At 37.3% G+C, this 18,617-nt stretch overlaps 1 protein-coding gene across 7 annotated transcripts in view; it reads left to right on the top strand.

Moving 5' to 3' along the window:
* Positions 1–18,617, top strand: part of LOC142336213 (uncharacterized) — an 87,894-nt gene that overhangs the window by 57,839 nt on the left and 11,438 nt on the right. For all 7 annotated transcript variants that reach the window (XM_075384878.1, XM_075384876.1, XM_075384875.1 and 4 more), the window contains exon 5: positions 6,065–6,224. In XM_075384878.1, coding sequence (XP_075240993.1) covers positions 6,065–6,224 — 160 coding nt within the window. The remainder of the gene's footprint in view (positions 1–6,064; positions 6,225–18,617) is intronic.

Below are 18,617 nucleotides of genomic sequence, written 5' to 3'. Positions count from 1 at the left end.
CAGTCCAAAACCTTTATTTATTTTTATGCAAATAGTAAGTGCACGTTCACAGGTACAGACCCTTCGATTCCTTTCCCAGTAAGCTTCTCAATTTCTCTCCACTGCCTATTTGTTAGACCCGTGGATTTTTGTCCGAGGCAACTTCGTTTTGACCTCTCGCATCGAAAACTAATGAGTGTATCAAACAAATTTTTAGTATTCAATCCCGATGTTTCTCAGCTATCAAAAATTTTTGCCTGTTTCTTTATCATGACGCTGGTAACATTCAGTTTCTCTAGTGGCGGTGACTTATTTAAGTTCAACGTTCCGTGATAAGGAAGTGTATGCATTGGGAGCTTTTCTTGAAGAACATCGATAAATGAGCACTTTAACTGAACGTTTATCCACAAGAAACGCTACAACCCCTTAACATTTCACTATCATAACATTTTAGCAAACGATCAAATATTATCCTACTCGTTAACTTCTTGATGATTGCCAATTTTTTGTTTGAGGGTTTAGTGCATCTTGTGTGATTAAATTGTCTGTTTAAACTGGTAGGTGAAATTTTCTACTGACCCATCGTGCAATCTGTTTTCAATCTTCACACTTACATCCCTTGAGTGTTTTAATTTTTTGTCTCTATGAAGAAATATTGCCGAGAGTACAACTAACGTTCCGATGGAAACGTTCCGATGGAAAATAATAACCTGCATTGGGCAAAGGAAGCAGCTTCTTCTCATTAAATTTTTGATCTATTCTATTTCTGCAGCCAATAAAATTCTATTCGACTACTGTTGGAGCAAGAATCCGTTTGATTATTGTTGGTTGTGTTGAATAAGGTACTTTCGGACAACATGACCTGTCTTGCAACCACTGTCGAATTTTTGCCCTCAGTAAAATGTAAGATTAAAGGGGTAATCAGGAGTTTCTTGGCCAATTCCCCTCTAATTTCTTACATCATTTTGGGTGTACGGGGGGGGGGGGGGTAATTCGATGCTAGAGTAGAGGGTAATGAGGAGGGGGGAATGAAGCAAGAATTGAGGTGATGTGGTGTAAAACGACGCAAGAGTAGGGGGGCAATGGGGGGAACGATGCAAGTGTAGGGTAGTAAGGGGTCCAATACCCCTCACTCTTGCCTCATTTCACCACCCATTACCCCCTACTCTTGCATAGTTTTGCTCACCATTAAACGCTACTCTTGCAAAGTTTTGCCACCCTTGGTAGTCCTTCTCTTACGTCGTTTAACCTCCATAGTCGCAGAGTGACAGCCTTGAACCCACAACCTCTGTCCTCTGAGCCAGTTCGCCTTAGCCCTCAGAGCGCCGATGCTTGCCCAATACTAGTCATCTCATGTTTATGATTTAAACATGTAACCCCCTCACTCTCCACAACCTCCTTTACTCCCCATTACCCCCTTATCTTAAATCGTTTTACCCCCCTGGAATTACCCCTAGTCTTACATCTTTTCGGGGAGTATTTATGGGGGTAAAATATGCAACTTCCCCTCATTACTCCGATTACCCCCCCCCCATTAACCACCACTAACCCATATAATTACGTCGTTTTACCCCCTAAAATCACACCCCTAATCTTACATCTTTCTTGGGTGGTAATTTTTGGGAGGTAAAATCCAGATTTCCCTCCACTACGTCCCATTACCCTCCATCACACCCCCCCAATTATACATAGTTTATCCCCCTGACACAATTACCCCCTACTCTTAAATCAGTTTGGGTGTTATCAGGGGGTAATTTCGACGCGGGGATTAAAGGTTTTAAGTTTCAACTTATGTGTGACATAATTGGCGCTCTTCTTTGCTTTACTGGTATCAAAAGGGCTATAACGATAGAAGTTTTGTTCAAATGGATGATCGTGGCATAAAATTATCTCCAGTTTTTTTCCATTTTACTACTCTATAGTCGAACCATTGTTAATGGCCTAACTTGTCATAATATTGACTTGTTAGTTGCTCTCAAACGAAGTTTGTGACGATTTTATTAGTCCTGTTGCTAAATTTTTCATGCAATTTTTTGCTTGACCGATTTTTCGTCTGCCCCATTTGACTTTTCGTCCTCAAACACGGGGCAAACAGGTAGCCTCCAGAGGGCATTAAGTGCTCTTAGAGCCCTTCAGCTCACTAGTTTCAAAAAATGCGATTCACAGAAACTGTTTTGGAGACTTATAATCATGGTGTGAAGGGTATAAGTCTCCAAACCCCCCAACAACACCCCCCAACAACCCCCACATCAGCCACTCCCCCTCACTCAATCCCCCCAATCCACACCCCTGCACATCGTTCAGGCCGTAAGGGCCCCAAAGATCCCCCCACCGTGCAGACAAAGATCCCCCACCGTTGCTTTCCCCCACTGTTGCCCCCATCCTCCCCCCTTTCACCGATGCACCCCCGCCCCTTCAATCAAGCTTTCCTCACGCCCCTTCAATCAAGCTAAAAATAGCCTCATCAAAACCTAGCTAAATACTGACAAAGTAAACCGCTCGCCCGTCGTTTGAGAGGAATTCGCCCGACGTTAGTCGGTTATGTTTTATTCGCTTCTCTGCGTGGCATACCCGAAGACATCGGCTTATAATTTTCTAGTTTTCTAATGGAATATTTGCTGATACCATGTCTATAGCGATGCTAAAACGTGAGTCCTGCACGCAGTAATTATATTCATAACGACTCACTTCGTCAAATAACATCTTCCTCCGTCAAACTGGGACAGTTAACACCTAAGACTACTGCACGACTCTTGAAATATGATGCATCATCGCAGAAGAGCTTTCCAACAGTTTTTGCAATAGATTAGACAAAAGTTATTATGCAAGAAAATTTATAAATGTAGTTATATAGTGTATATGGGATAATTCTTTTTCATAATCGTTTTTGGCCTTTTTAAGGATACAGAATTAAAGCGTGTAACTGGTTTCTCAAGCTGGATTTGTCCAAGACGTATTTATGATCTCCTGAAGCAGAGCTTCAAACGAAAGTTATCGAACAAATTTTCTAAGCAACGGCAACCGTCTCCAAAACATACTCTACCTATTTTGAATAAACATTTTCCCTCTTTTTCAAGGTGATCGTAAGATAGGATAATATCGGCAATTTTCTTTTTTCAATGACTTTCAGATTATGAGTAGGACCTCTAAGAACAATCTACAATTAAGCCCTCAATTTTGGTCAGCTGTATGTATACTTGATTAATTCTCCAGCTCATTTATCATTGAAAAATCTTTATGTTTTTAATACAGTTTAAATTTTTTGTTGTTCGGTTTCGGAAAAACAACCCAGTGATAAAAACCAACTTGTTTTTAGATAGGGAATAAACCCACGTGGAAAGAAACCCCCACTTGACTCTTAATGAGCTGCGCATTTGGCACGTCTGGCTATGCTTCGCGGGGCCATGGCCGGGCCTTAGCGGCCCGTGGGACTTGATATGAACCTATCACAACCAAACAAATTATCACGACCAAAATTCAAATTTAAAGTGCGGATTTATTTCCGCGGGTGTATATTTTCTCGGGGTTTGTTTCCTATTTAAAGTTTTCTGTTTTTTTTTCCGTGGGGGTTTATTTCAAAGAACCATTGTTGTTTCCCTCGTCAAAGACTGCTTAAATGTTCATAAATTTGTTTAGATGTGGTTAATCATTTATTTAACAGTGCTAGTGCCTTTAAAGTTAAACTTAAACTAATCTACATCTAATAACCTTTTCAAAACTCTTAGCAGAAAATAAGAACAATATAAGTGTTTGGTTGCTTTCTTTGGCATCTAAAGCAAAAAACAGTGTCAAATTTACGGCAAATTTTTTTCTGTTTCATAATCATGTTGTTCTTATCAAAAAATGCAGTTCCGTTAAGCAGTCGTGCTTCTAAGTTTTGAACAAAATGAAAAGGAGATGCGGAACCTTGTCATAACGGTGGTTCCACTAAACATTCGTTCGCTTTTTCGGGCGTACTTATTTTTTAATGAAAAAAAAAACAAAATTGATAAACGATAGCATTTCTACGTTACATATATTTTTATAACATATTACACTTTGAAATGTGGATTTTTACCAACTTTTATCATTTTTGCACAGAAGGTTTCTCCTCATAATATTGTTTATTTTTCGGTTTTGATGAATATATTTTATAATAACATTATTTACTATTGTCTATTATTTAATTTCATATACTTAAGTAAGGGGGAAAACACAGAGAGGCACCAGAGAGAGCGCTATTAGATCATTTGGGACCCGATTTGATTAGTTTTCAAGAGTTTCAAAAAAACAAAAGAAGGAAAACAAATATCTTAAATAAACAGTCAAATCTTCCACAACTGTATAGTAAAAAATAAATTAGAAACACTAATTTGAGTTATTTTTACAACCTTGACAACCAGGAAAGTAATTTATGACTCTAGTAAGGTGGTAACCATTCAGAAGAAAATAGTTGACCAATTTTTTGCACAAAAGTGTTAAGCTATTGCTTGCTCAATCCTTTAAGCTTATCAACGAAGTTGGAATGAAGACAAGCAAAAATTTTTAATATTTTTCCGACCATATTCACTATAATGTTTTAGGAGATCTGTTGATGTATGGCAGGTTTTTTATTTTTGGTTAGCTAGTAGTTTAGTAAATTTCTCATCCCTTATACATTTTATAAGTGGCTTAAAATCTTTGTAGAGATGAAATTCCGTCGCTCAAAAAATTTCTTACTGTTCGAGGAGCAAGCTGAAGGAGTTTGATTTGAAAAAAGATTTTTATACGATTCTATGAATTATTTTATCGAAATATTGCTTTGCTGACCTGTTGGTACCTCTGGTTCAAATATGCATTGAAAACATTGATCAACTGTTTTCAAATTTACAGTTTTCGTTTTTTTTATAAAGCATTTGGCTAATTTGGACGACTTTTTTCTACACGTGTAGTGTGCTCAATGAAACTGAACTTCTTATCTATTGTTATAACAAGACAGTTATCATTACAACTGATGTTTTCCAGAGGTTTTGCCTTCATAGAGTATTGAGTTTGAAACTTCGTTGCAGCTTTGATTTCTATTGTTTTCCATCGGTGTTTAATGTAAGTTTGTTTTTCTCGAGCCATTTCTCGGCTTCTGTTAGGACACCCTGATGTTTTGAGATAGTTTTGCTGTTTTAACATTTTGTTTCAAATGCTGTATCAACGACAATGTTTAATAGACTTTAGGGAACTGTTTTGTTTTTGCTTGAAAGACTGACAATCGATATATATATATATATATATATATATATATATATATATATATATATATATAGAATTTTTCAAAGTCCCTCAAATTGAAAAAAGATGAACTGATTGATCAGATTCAAAACCAAGAATAACAGATTTGTTTGGATATATCATCAGGCTGTTGTCCTATCTCAATTGTACGTTTTTCTTTTTTGGCCGCTTAAGCCATAACAGTTGACTAGTTTGTTTAGCATATGAGTTCTGCCTATTAAGCAAACAATCTTTTACGTATGTAAACTTTTCTGCCATAACATTTCTATCCAGTGCATTGTGTGTTGACAAGCGAGCTTTCTGTTTTTTGGATCTTCTGGTTTCCTGACCTATCAAATGAACATAAAAATAAACACTTTTCATTCCATATCAACCAATTGAACTTTGCGCACTACTGCCCTACAACTAAAGTTTTCCTCAGTTCATTTCAGAAAAAAAATTAAACTCCCAAAGTTGTTTTGGGTTCCAAAATGTGAATCAAAACCCATTTTCTATGTTCTTCACTAACCATAATGATTTGCACATTTTTTGCGTTTCCTTCATTGGGAAAATTTTTTCATATTAAAAATATTTTCAAAACCATCAAAAATGTCATTGAAAAATGCGAAGCAGAATAAACAACTGTTGTCCTTTAATAATCAGCTTATTGCAAAATTGTATGTTTAAAAAGAACATTTCAGACCGTTGTGGAAGCGCATAATAACATGTGTTGAAACTATTTCTATTGTTTTTTGTAGACTTTGGTCTATTTTATTCACTAAGCAAATACAAGAAATCTAAAACTAAGACAATATCCGGTTTTTAAATCGAATCTGCTTTTGTCATGTTTTGCGTTGAATTTCAGGAGACGCTGACTTTGTTTCGACCCGATAGCCTAATTCTGATTTGCTGTCGACACGATATATCACAACAACTGCAGGATAGCAACAAAGACATAGACAGCATGAGGTTGAAAATTGTGCCAACATTTGTGGATGCTTTAGCTTGCATGCCAACAAGCCAAAGTAAGAAGCTGCACTACGAGAGAATAACTCACAATTCTGCTAAATTCTAATAATCATCAAAGCTTGGCTGGTTATTAATTCTAATAACCTTTTATCAACAAACTAACCTACCTGTGCTAACCAATTGATCATTTAGTTTGTCTCTCTGTCTTCCTCATTTTCCCGGGATTGAAGTTTATTGTTTGCTGCTTAGTAATTGTGGTCACTTCAGACCTCTTCATGTATAAATAAAAGCTGATTTTGAATCGAGTTGCTCTAATTATGAAGTATTTCAGACATATAATAGTCCACTGCTTCAGATTTTAGATTTTGGATCCATCTTTTACTATAGTCGTGACTACATAGCTAACTAATAATTATAAATGAACCCCAATTCATTTTGATTAGTATGTTAGTGGACCGATGTTTTAACCTAAGGATAAAATACATTAATTTCGAACACGGTGTCTGAGAATTGAAAAAGTTCTGAAACACTTTATGTGGTCTGCGGGTGTTATACAAGTGGTATCAATGTATTTTGGGGTCTAAGCAGGTGTAACGACAGTAAAATAAACCAGGACTGGAAATCTCTTACTTGCAAGCCTACCGTGCTAACCACTGCACAAACTGGTGTTAAGCTCTACAAGTTGGGCATCTACTATTTCTCTCTCTATTAATATCTGCGTTTTCTCGTTCATTTTTCTTCCTCGACGTTTCATCTTTATAGCCAAATCGACGTTGAACAAATAAGACCTCTTGTCAAGCTATGACAATTTTATCTTAAGCGCTATAGTGCATAAGACAAAATTGTCATGAGATCTTACAAATTAATTTTTTAAGATCTTGTAAGAATCTTGTAAGACTTAACAACGTCATGTAAGAATCTTGCAAGATCTTACAAGATTAACTTCTGTTTTCGACTCGGGTATTTACATTAGATCGTTTTCTCGCAACCTTTTTCACTGTGCAAATAACACTGCAGTCCAATCTAGGAACCTACACATTCTTGATCTTGATTTCTTTTCCAAAATTTTCTTTTAAAAAACTAAGAACGAAAATCTAGTTAGGGCCGGAAATTGGATCTTTTCAACAATTGCCCCTTGGGTACCTAGTAGAGAATCTCCTCCACCTTTTTGTGCTATACTTTAAAACAATATTACTCGTCCTACAGTTTAGATAGCCGAATATCAGTTTAGGCAAAATTGCGGGCCGCTGTTCACGGCCATGCCTCTCATGCACTGTGGGATGCAATCCGGAAATCGCGGGTCGGCTATCGCGGCGAAGCGCGCCCACCGAACCGCCTGAGGGAAATTTTGTCTTCCAATTGGGCTAATTAACATAGCATAACGTACTTTATTCTATTCAGTTTAACATAGTATGCGCATTCGTGGAAAGTTATTAGTCGTCTCTGATTAATAGCCGCCGTCAGCTTCTCAAATTGCTATTATTTAGGCGCTCTCCTTTTTTAAAGTTCAAAGAATTTTTCACCCGTTTTTTTGATTTTTGAAGTCAAATTGGAGTAGTGATTTTGGTCACGCCGAAACAGGAAGTGGAGCGAAAAAGCAAGTGGTTTTGCGGCGCGCAAGTTTTTTGTCTCTAATTTTAAAGTAGAATGAGAAAATGGTGTTTTAACAAAAATTTGCTTTCTCGTTAGTGGTTTTTTGTTCACATGCGGCAATTTCAGTTCGATTTTTGCTGTTTTTTTGGATTGGATTGTTTTCTAAATGGTTTCCCATATCCATTCACAGTCCATTCAGGCCTAGTTTTCTGTTTGAACCAAAATTCTCCTTCTCGCTAGCGGTTTTTTGTTCACATGTGGCATTTTGACATTGATTTGCTGCTTTTTTTAAAAAAATTTTTGATGTTTTTTCGGAAATGGTTTTCCCAATTCACCCATAGTCCGTTCTGGGTCTGGTTTTTTTTTCTTTAGCCAATAAAAATTTTTTGAGTTGTACGTCAGGAGTTGTCCTGCTATGTTTTTCTTAGTTCGCTTTACCTTTTGATCACGTTTTTCGTTTTACATAATTCACGATATTCACGTTTGACTTCTGACTTACTTCACTAACTGTTTCAACTGAATGTATTTTAAATTCTTTCTTGCATTGAATTACGCAATATAATGAATGCGGTCAAAGTCAAAAGAGCAAAATCAAAAGAGGCGGGATAAACCGATAAAGCCAGGTCATTAAGTCATTGAGATTTAAGTTATCAAAGTTCATTGGAGTGTTAGCTAACTGACATTGGTATTAAGCTTATTAGCTTTCAGTTTAGAAGCTGAATTAACTATAGTTTTAGAATCCAACTGAAATTGCACGCCGAATAAGAACTTTTTTTGACAATGAAAAAAAATTCATCTTTTTTTTCGGTTTCAATCCCGATGTGCATCAAGGGCGTCAGCGACGGCTATTTTCCGGCAATCTGCGGGCTATGTTTGATTAATAAATTGGTCGCTTAAATTCTATTCAAGAATAGCCCCCTTTTTTGCAAAGGGGAGAGGGCAATTGTTAAAAAGATCCCGGAAATTTGGTCAGAAAAGATCCCGGAAATGTCGAAAAGATCCGTGTTTTATATAGGTTTTGCTGCTTCACGTGAGTTTATACCAAATAACTGAAGATTAGTTCACAATATTGGGAAGCCCTCAGTTTTCAAAGAACCCTGGGTTATGGATAATCAGGTGCCGGAAGCTGAAGGCAACAGAACTTGAAACCAATTTTGAGATATTTGCTACGAAAAGAAAGTGAACAAACATTCTATATAAAAGATATTGAGTTTGCGGCCCTAACCTAGCCATCCTACAATTTGCTCCATTGTTTTGTGAATCTGAATTAGTTGAAAATCAGGAGTTTACCTCAAAAATTTTGTTGCTGATTAGAATACAAATGTACGCTGAATGAGAAGACATAAGTGCGCGTTATACGCATAAATAACAACCAAAAACCTGTTGGGGTATCAAAATCTCGGCCAAATATTTAACAGTGGTTTAGAACTTGATGCATTTAATTGCTCTCAAACGAAGTCCTGTTGGCCTTTCCTATGCAATTTATTTGTACTACCGAACTTTCGTCTGATTGGTTTTTGGTCTGACCGTTTGACTTTTCGTACTTAACAACGGGAAAAAATTTAATACTCTCTGTCGTACTCTATTAAAATAGAGTAGCTACTCGCGTTGCGGGTGCGTTTACTATTGCTTAAATTGCGATTCCCGGAGCGAAATCCTGACTTGCGTAGTTCGTGCTTACTCGCGGAGCGGGAGTACAAAGAGAATTGTTCAACTGATATTGAATTGCAAAACTTAAAGAATGAACTGAAGTGCTTATAAGCAAATCTAGAGTGCGTGATCAGACATGTCTGATCACGAAGCGGGAAACCAGGAAAGGAAGTTTTGAACTGATCATAAGATACTAAATGAACAAATATGACCTAAATGATGAAGGGCAAAAAAAATTGAACTAATTTAAAGGCATCGTATAAAAATGTACTGCATCAAATAATTAACAAAGGATTATATCCTTGGGTATCACATACACCTTGGATCGACAAAGAAAATTGTGACAATAACAATTTTCGTATGTATAAAATAATAACAATATTTACAAATTAATACTTGGTCCCCGGTTAAATAAATAGTAACAATATATGTACTGGTTATCATAGCTAGAAAATAGATACTATTAAATTAAATTTAAGTTTGTAATTAAATCAGTTTGTATGAGAGTTCAATTTCTATTCTTGCCACTCGTCCAAATCATGACCTTCAGCTTCAAACACTGTCATGGAGCGTACCAGCGTCGGGGTATCGATATCCAAAAGTGATGGATCTCGCGGGGCGGGTGGCGAAACTTCTCCTATCCGTGAAGAGATGTTGATCTCGGCCGGCTGCTGGTCTGCAATGTGTTGAACCGTATCAACAATTGACTCAGGTGAAGGCTGGTAATTCTCAACGTCACCCGCTCTGCGTGGACGTTTGGGAGGTGCTGCGATCGCCGAATCAGGAGATGAATTTTTTTTGAAGCCGTAATAGGAAGGGCTGCGACGATTTCTATCCCACAATCTTTCTGTTTTTTTGCGTCGGATGTAGTTGCGCACGAAGTTGTAGGTTGTTCGCTATGCGAAACAGCGCTCGCTTATTGATGCTGGTTTCGAATAGCAAGAAAGTTGGGGATTTTCGGAATCCCCCTCGCATCGCGCGTGAGATGTTAGACTTTGAAGAGGAGACCCCGCTGCCCGGGTTACGTTTGCGGTGCTTCATCTTCTTGTCACTTTTTTGCTTCTTCATGTATTTTTTAATATGGCTTTGGATCATCTCCTCCAACAATTTTTCCCCAGATCTTGGTCCTCTACGGTGCGCGTATGCTTTTAATGGATTTTGCCGCTCCAGTTGTGTCCCGAATTTAGCGATATCACTATTTCTGGCTGTCACTACGGGTTTTCCAGGCTCTTTAATTGTGGAGGTTGTCGGGCTAACTTTGAGGATGTGAGATCTAGGAGCAAGTACCTCTTAAAATCCCTCTAAGTTCCTCTTAGAGCGCCGTTTGCCATGAATTTTCTTTGCTAAATTCAATTCATCCGCTCGCTCCTTCAGAGGAATTGCTCGAATGGCCTTTGTCCGTAAAAACCGAGATTCGCCATCCGTGCTTACCCTCTCTCTGTTTTTAGCTTCTTGTGACGCGCGTGACATTCCAATCCCGACTTCGATGTCACGCCGTAGCCATTCACCCACTTGTCATCGGGGAGTATTTCCTCTGGCATCACTGTGTCTTCAGCTAAATATTAGTTTACAATGCTTTCATATGTGAGATTAGACAATTTAGGCTTGGTTGATATCACGCTCAGAGGGGTATTATGTTTTCTTCTGAAATGGCGAGGTCTTTGTTGTTTTCTGCTCACATATTAGCAATTGGTGTATTATTATCTTTAATGCATGCTTTACATGAAGGGCGTTAGTAGACGATTTTTCCTCTTTGATATACGCAAGACTATTTTTAATCGTTCGGATGAGTCTTTCTACCAGTCCAATAGCGCGATGATCGTTTACTGGAGCTTCAATTATATCAATATTATTTTTGTTACAGAAGGTCTTGACTTGATTTCCAACCAAACTTTTTGCCTGGTCCATTCTAATAGATCGTGGAATTCCGTGATTTTCAATATACATGTCCAAAAATTTTAGAACATTCGGTCCGTTTGCTTCGTCATAAATACATGCAGTAGGGTATATAGAATTGGTCAAGAATTGGACCTCTAAAGTCGATTTGGATTTCTTGATTTGGTTCAACACACGGTATATGGGGATGGAATTGCTTAGCGGGAATAACAGATTTAAGGTTCTTACCAATCACTGTGCAGGGATTGCACTCTGCAGCTTTTACAATGAGCTCGCGGTTCATGTATGGCCACCAGCAACGCGTGGCCATGCATATCACACACCATGTGCCCGGATGGCTGGATTGTATGTCATCAATCAATGCTTCTCGCAGGACATTTGGAATAACAACTTTTTCATCTGTACACACACAGCCAGAGCGTACATGGAGATCTCTCCAATAGGAATGAATATACGGGTTTAGAGCTTTAAGGTGGCTTTCATTATTCGTTAATATGCAGTCCCGTACCTCCTTTAACACAGCGTCCTTGCTTGTTAACGACGCAATGAGAGACTTATAAAAAAATCTTTGACACAATGTAGTCGAATGTTGGTACATGTGGGCTGGGCGTAAGAGGGGAACTGACATTAGGCAGCCGGAGATGTCGGTGTTGTTATTTGTAGGGACTTGCAGCGCGGGTATTGTTGGGCGAATTTAATCGCTGACTTGTGGTGCGGGTATTGCCTGGCCAATTTGATCGCTGACTTGCGCGGCGAGTTGTATTCTGATTTGAGGTTTGCTGATTTGCTGTGCGGGAGGCGTCGTTAAAGCGAACAAGAGTGATGCGCTTTTTAGAAGGCACATTGTTACTGTTCTTGCTTATATAGTTTATTTCAGAGGAAGGTTTAGATAACAATAAATTTTTTGAATTGTGAGTGAGCGACTGATTTGTAATATTATTCAAGGCAAAAAGCACTGATTTTATTTGTGGGTGGTGACTTTTAAAGATATTTGAGGAATGTCTCCTAATTGACAAGATTTGAAATTGAGTAATTCGAGTCTCGCGCGGCGCGAGAGCTCATTCATTCTGATTTTGGAATAATTGTTTACACTTATATGTATTTCGCCTAGCGAGAGAAGTGTTAAGTTGTATTTTTGACGCAGGACCTATATATTTTATATTGTTTAAATTACAATTAGTATTTGAGGCTAACTTTCGCGGAGCAGGGGAATTGTAATAACCATGTTTGTGTACTCGTGCTGCATATGTGCTAATTAAGTTGATCGCCTTATTGTTGGCCTAAATATTAGGTGTGATTTGCGAAGCGGGATCGTCTGCTTTTAATAATTGGTGTAAATGAGATACAGTTTTGTTTTGTTTAATTCCAATGAATTAATAGATGCAGAAATTAATTTTAATTTGGCTACAATAAAATCCTTGTCATACGCAGAGACTTTTTTTGACTTTTTGATACGGCTGTCTAGAAATGTAGTCAACTAAACACATTATCGCACCTGGGAGATTTTCAATATCAAATTGAAATGGAAGTAAACGATCGATCCAGCGAGTTAATCTACTGTTGTATGAATTATTCGATCTATTTTCTTTCATGATAGACAGAAGAGCTCGATGATCCGTAATAACTGTAAAAATTTTTCAGTAAAGATTTTTAAAATACTCAATAGACCAAACTACTCCGAGTAGTTCAAGTTCATCTACGCTATAACGTTCTTCGCAAGGATTTAAAAAACGAGACGTAAATGCAATTGGCTTCCACCCATCAAATGTCAGCTGTTCAAGTGCCGCTCCGTGACCGGAACGAGACGCATCACATTTTACGCGTGTTTCGATTTGCCGGTTATAGTGACTATTTGCAGTTGCGTTCGCGATGCGATTCTTTATTTCAATAAAGCAGTTTTCCTGTTCCTCTGTGCAGATGAAATTTGAAGTCTTTTTCAGCAAAGGGCGGAGGGGATGACTAATTTGAGCAAGGTTTGCAAAAAATTTACCAATGTAATGAACCAACCCCAGAAAAGAACGGAGTTTCTTTGGAGTTTTCGGAGCTTCAAGGGCTAAAATCGCTGATGTTTCGCATTCGAGGGGCGAGATACCCAAATGGGAAATATGATACCCTAGCCAATCGATTTCTAACTTTCCAAAGTGACATTTAGGTAGTTTTACCCCAAGATTTTTATCATCTAATTGTTTAAAGCAGTTCATGACATAGCATTTGTGTTCTTCCAGAGACTCTTGCTTACGATCAAAATGTCGTCTTAAAACAATAGGTATTCTTTAGACGAATTAGGGTATAGTCCATAGCTTTTTGAAACTCTGCTGGCATATCCGTGAGCCCGTAAAATCCTGTTTGAAATTTGCAAGTACCGGTCATATCACCACTAATTATGTTAACGTTACAATGATTTGCCGTGTTAGTGTCCAAATTTAATCGGCTGTATGCGTATTTCAACTCTAGTATAGAAAAATATGTTGTGTTTTGCAACACGAAAGCACTAAAATGTTGAGAAATGGATTCGATAAGCGTATCAATATTTGGCATCTGATACTTTTTCTTGTGAAAGGCTTTATTTAGTACTTTTGAATCAAGTGCAAGCTTTATCGTTTGATCTTTCTTTACGGTGACCACTATTAGTGATATGAAATTTTTATCAGGGCAACCTGAAAGATTTATTATATGTTTTTTGTCTAGCAATTTCTTAAGTTAGTTATTGACTTTTTCTTGTAAGTTAATTGGAATACGTCTAACTTTGTTCTTGTGAAAGGCTTTATTTAGTACTTTTGAATCAAGTTCTGATGGGATTTTCTCTACTGCATTCTCGATCACCGCAACCGTATTATCCTCCCCGCTACTCTAGTCCGATTCGTAGAGCTTAACTGTTTGTAGGAAATTCACTGAATCCTCGGGGTGCGGTTCTTCCACAGTTTTTACCATCTTTTTCTTGAAATTTTGTGGCTTAGCGTTCTTTTGTTTTCTGAAAACTTTCGCAAAATGATTTAAAAGTCAACAATTGTTGCAGGTTTTACCATTTGCGATACATTTATCACGATTATTTGGAAGCCAAATTCCTCCACAGTTTGAACAAAAGAGTGTGGAGCGGTTGTTTTGTCTTGGAAAATTATTCGAGTTTTGCCAATTCGGGGTTCGAGAGCTGTTAGGGAACTGGACTGCGTTGACAATAGCCGGGATGACAATCTTGTTATGCTACTGCATTTGATGTTGGTTGCGCATCCCAAGTTCCATGTTAATTGCTAGCTCTGATGCCTGACGCGGCTCAACTGTTTGTTTGAGGAGTTCCTTTTGAAATTCAGGGTCCATTAGGTTAGTAATGAAGGCATTGCGTATCAAAGTCTCTTCCTTTTTTTCGAAATCGCAGTTCTCTGCCGAATCCTTCAGTTTACCGTAGAAGTGATCTACTGTTTCTCCCCGAAGTTGTTTCGTAATTAGGAAAACATGACGGTCAAAAGTTATGTTGCGAGGACGGATGAATGCCTCTTCCACGATCTTCCAGATGTCTACGGTAGTGAGGGTATCAATTATGATATGCGGGTTTTTGCAGTTGAGAATGCGACGTCCTTCCACCCCGATGCTTAGATAGAGTAGAAACACGGTTTTGCGATCCGCAAGTGGCCACGGTTTGTCGCCACACATTATACCGATTTCAATTAGCCGTTGGCATTTGTTTTGCCAATTCATCTTTTGTTGCGCATTGCGAGCATTCCTCTCTCTCTCCGATTGTGCGGAAGCGCCGGCTATAGTTTCCTCGTATATTGGTTCGAAGAGAAGGTCCACCATCTCGGGTTTGGGTCCAAGTAGTGTATCGAGAATGATGTTCTCTTTTGCCAACTGTGCCAATTTATATTGCACTCTCCATTTCTTCCAGCGAAGAGGAGGGTCGGATGTATGTTTATCCCAGAAAGCGTCTATTCCGAGAGGTGTACGTTTAGCTGCTGACTGCGCCATGTCGAACTCTATTAAAAAAGAGTAGCTACTCGAGATGCGGGTGCGTTTACTATTGCTTAAATTGCGATTCGCGGAGCGAAATCCTGACTTGCGTATTTCGTGCTAACTCGCGGAGCGGGAGTACAAAGAGAATTGTTCAACTGATATTGAATTGCAAAACTTAAAGAATGAACTGAAGTGCTTATAATAAAATCTAGAATTCGTGATCAGACATATCTGATCACGAAACGGGAAACCAAGAAAGGAAGTTTTGAACTGATCATAAGATACTAAATGAACAAATGTGAACTAATTGATGAAGGGCCAATAAATTGAACTAATTTAAAGGCATCGTATAAAAAAGTACTGCATCAAATAAAAAACAAAGGTGATATCCTTGGGTATCACACTCTCTTTTATTCCGGACAGCATTAATTCAATGAGCATTTCTTTAGAACCTTACGGGTTACTAGTCTATAAATGTGTGAATAATCGGAACTGCCTCAGATTCCCAGTCGGCTATTACAGCGCTGTTACTTTTTTTGACAATCCAATGAATTTAGATTGTATTAAGCTCTTTTCTTACAATCAAAAAGCTCTATCTTTTATTTGTAAGATGTGGTTACACATTTTTCTATAACGTTGAGTTTCCGAAACTTTGAGCATTCAGTAGGCACTAAATTTTGTTAGAAACTCTAAGCTGGCTTTAGTATTCTGTCGAGTACTTGAACTGTTCAACCTGCCGGGAAGGCCTAAATTCCAGGTTAAAGCTTAATTTTTTGTAGTCTTGCGCTCATAATAGTTCAATTTTTCACATTTTTTGTCATTTCTTAAATTTTTGCTAGATGGGCATAGAAATAATGCCTTTCAAAGTTCATAGAAATTTTTAACAAGCCACAATTCATTTTTTGTCTGTTTTTCTGCTATTTAATTTGGTAATACAAACTGAAACCCCCAATATGTTGGGTGATTGTTGCATTTTTCTCAAGTTTTATTCTCAATTGTTTTTCGATTGTTAAGTTTTTTTTAAAATTTAGGGCTCAATGATTTGTTTCCAGGGCTTAAAGTTGGGCTACTAGATGGTTTTTAAAAGAAGGTGAACAAACACATGCTATATAAAAGATATTGAGTTTGTGGCCCTAACTTAGCCACCCTACAATTTGCCTCCATTGTTTTATGAATCAGAATTAGTTGAAAATCAAAAGTTTACCTTCGAAATTTTGTTGCTGATTAGAATACAAATGTACGTTGAATGAGAAGACATAAGTACGCGTCATATGTATAAATAACAACCAAAACCTGTTGGGGTATCAAAATTTTGGCCAAATACTTAACAGTGGTTTAGAACTTGATGCATTTAATTGCTCTCAAACGAAGTCCTCTTTGGTCTTTCCTATGCAATTTATTTGTACTACCGAACTTTCGTCTGATTGGCTTTTGGTCTGACCCTTTGACTTTTCGTCCTTAACATCGGGAAAAATTTTTAATACTCTCTTTTAGTCCGGACAGCATTAATTCAATGAGCATTTCTTTAGAACCTTACGGGTTACTAGTCTGTAAATAAGTGAATAATCGGAACTGCCTCAGATTCCCAGTCGGCTATTATAGCTCTGTTACTTTCTTACAATCCAATGAATTTAGATTGTATTAAGCTCTTTTTTTACAATCAAAGAGCTCTATCTTTTCTTTGTAAGATGTGGTTACACTTTTTTCTATGACTTTGAGTTTCCGAAACTTTGAGCATTCAGTAGGCACTAAATTTTGTTAGAAACTCTAAGCTGGCTTTAGTAATCTGTCGAGTACTTGAACTGTTCAACCTGCCGGGAAGGCCTAAATTCGAGGTTAAAACTTAATTTTTTTTAGTCTTGCGCTCATAATAGTTCAATTTTTCACATTTTTAGGTCATTTCTTAAATTTTTGTTAGATGGGCATAGAAATAATGCCTTTCAAAGTTCATAGAAATTTTTAACGAGCCACAAGTCTTTTTTGTCTGTTTTTGTGCTATTTAATTTGGTAGTACAAACTGAAACCCCCAATATGTTGGGTGATTGTTGCATATTTCTCAAGTTTTTTTTTTAAAATATTTTTTGTTGACATTGGCGTTGTGAACATGAGCAAATATGTGTAATTTTTGCTAGGATAAATTTTGTTTTTTGTCGCTCTTGTTTCTGTTTACCTTTTATGAGCAGCAAGATTTGTACTAACATGCAAACTCAATGCTATACAGAATTTAGTAAAAAGACATTTGATTTTGAAGACATAAGTAAGAGGAGTAAGACAAATTTGTGATCAGTCTCTTTTTTATGTTTTTTCATGTTTTTTGAGTGTTTTGTCACTTTCAAGTTTTCCGAGCTCAGATAGTCAATGATTTTGAGGTTGGTTGTGTGTCTATGCACGACCTTTTTTGTTAAAGTTTTGGTTTTAAATTTTTTGAAACCAGGCTTTTTAGCAGATTTTGGTGTTCGACACGCTGATTGCAAAAATATACACTTTGAATGCTATTATTTTTCTGAATTTGAGAATCTATTTTTATCTGTTTGACTGACATTGTCCAGTTGGTCTGCTGGACTGGGCAGTAGTTCGCAGCCATTGGTTCATTCAATTCTTTGGATTGTATTCCAGGACTTTTAAGTGCCTAATGTGCTGAAACTGCTGTAAAGCCTAAATCCAGATGAAAAGCTCTGTTTTGGTGTTTCTGAGCCCTGAATTTGGTATTTCGTATAAACTCAAGCGAATCAGCAAAACCTATATAAAACCCCGGAATCTTTTCAGCATTTCTGGGATCAATTTTCCCTCGTTTTTGTCAATTAGCCCTTACTTTTTTTCTTAATTTTAGTTATTTTAAAGGTGGGTCATAGTTCATATGGCTATTATAATATACGAATTGTTTTTTATGCTAATGTATTTGGTTTCTTTTCGTTGTTTATTCCAACTTTAGCATCAGAACCAGAGCATTTTTCGCTAGTTTTATACAAGATTTTTTAAATGCTTGGTCATTTTTCAGCTATTTCCACATCTGTAGGCAAAAACGTTTTTAAGGCTTGAATGTGGGTTAATGGATTAATTTTAACATCACAGGAACTGTTTTGATGATCTGGAAATCAATAGTTTTAGCAGTTTCATTTAATTTTTGCTGATTTTTTCAAGTTTTGTGAATTGTTTAAACATTTTTTTAGCTGTTCTTTACTTGTAGTGGAAAATGAAACAGTTTTCAGGCTTCTTTTTGGGTTAAAGGATTACTTTTTTTGACCCAGATATTTTTTGGAGGATATTAACACCACAACCTTCAACAACTTCTCAATAATTTTTGCTAAATTTTTCGAGTTCTATATTTTTTTTTTCGGCTTGCTTTATTTTAAGGGAGCAGCTTT

This window comes from Convolutriloba macropyga, chromosome 3 (assembly GCF_964194025.1).
Source record: "Convolutriloba macropyga chromosome 3, txConMacr16.3, whole genome shotgun sequence".
In the NCBI taxonomy this organism is placed as follows: domain Eukaryota; kingdom Metazoa; phylum Xenacoelomorpha; order Acoela; family Convolutidae; genus Convolutriloba; species Convolutriloba macropyga.
This window is presented reverse-complemented; position numbering and strand designations above follow the sequence as displayed.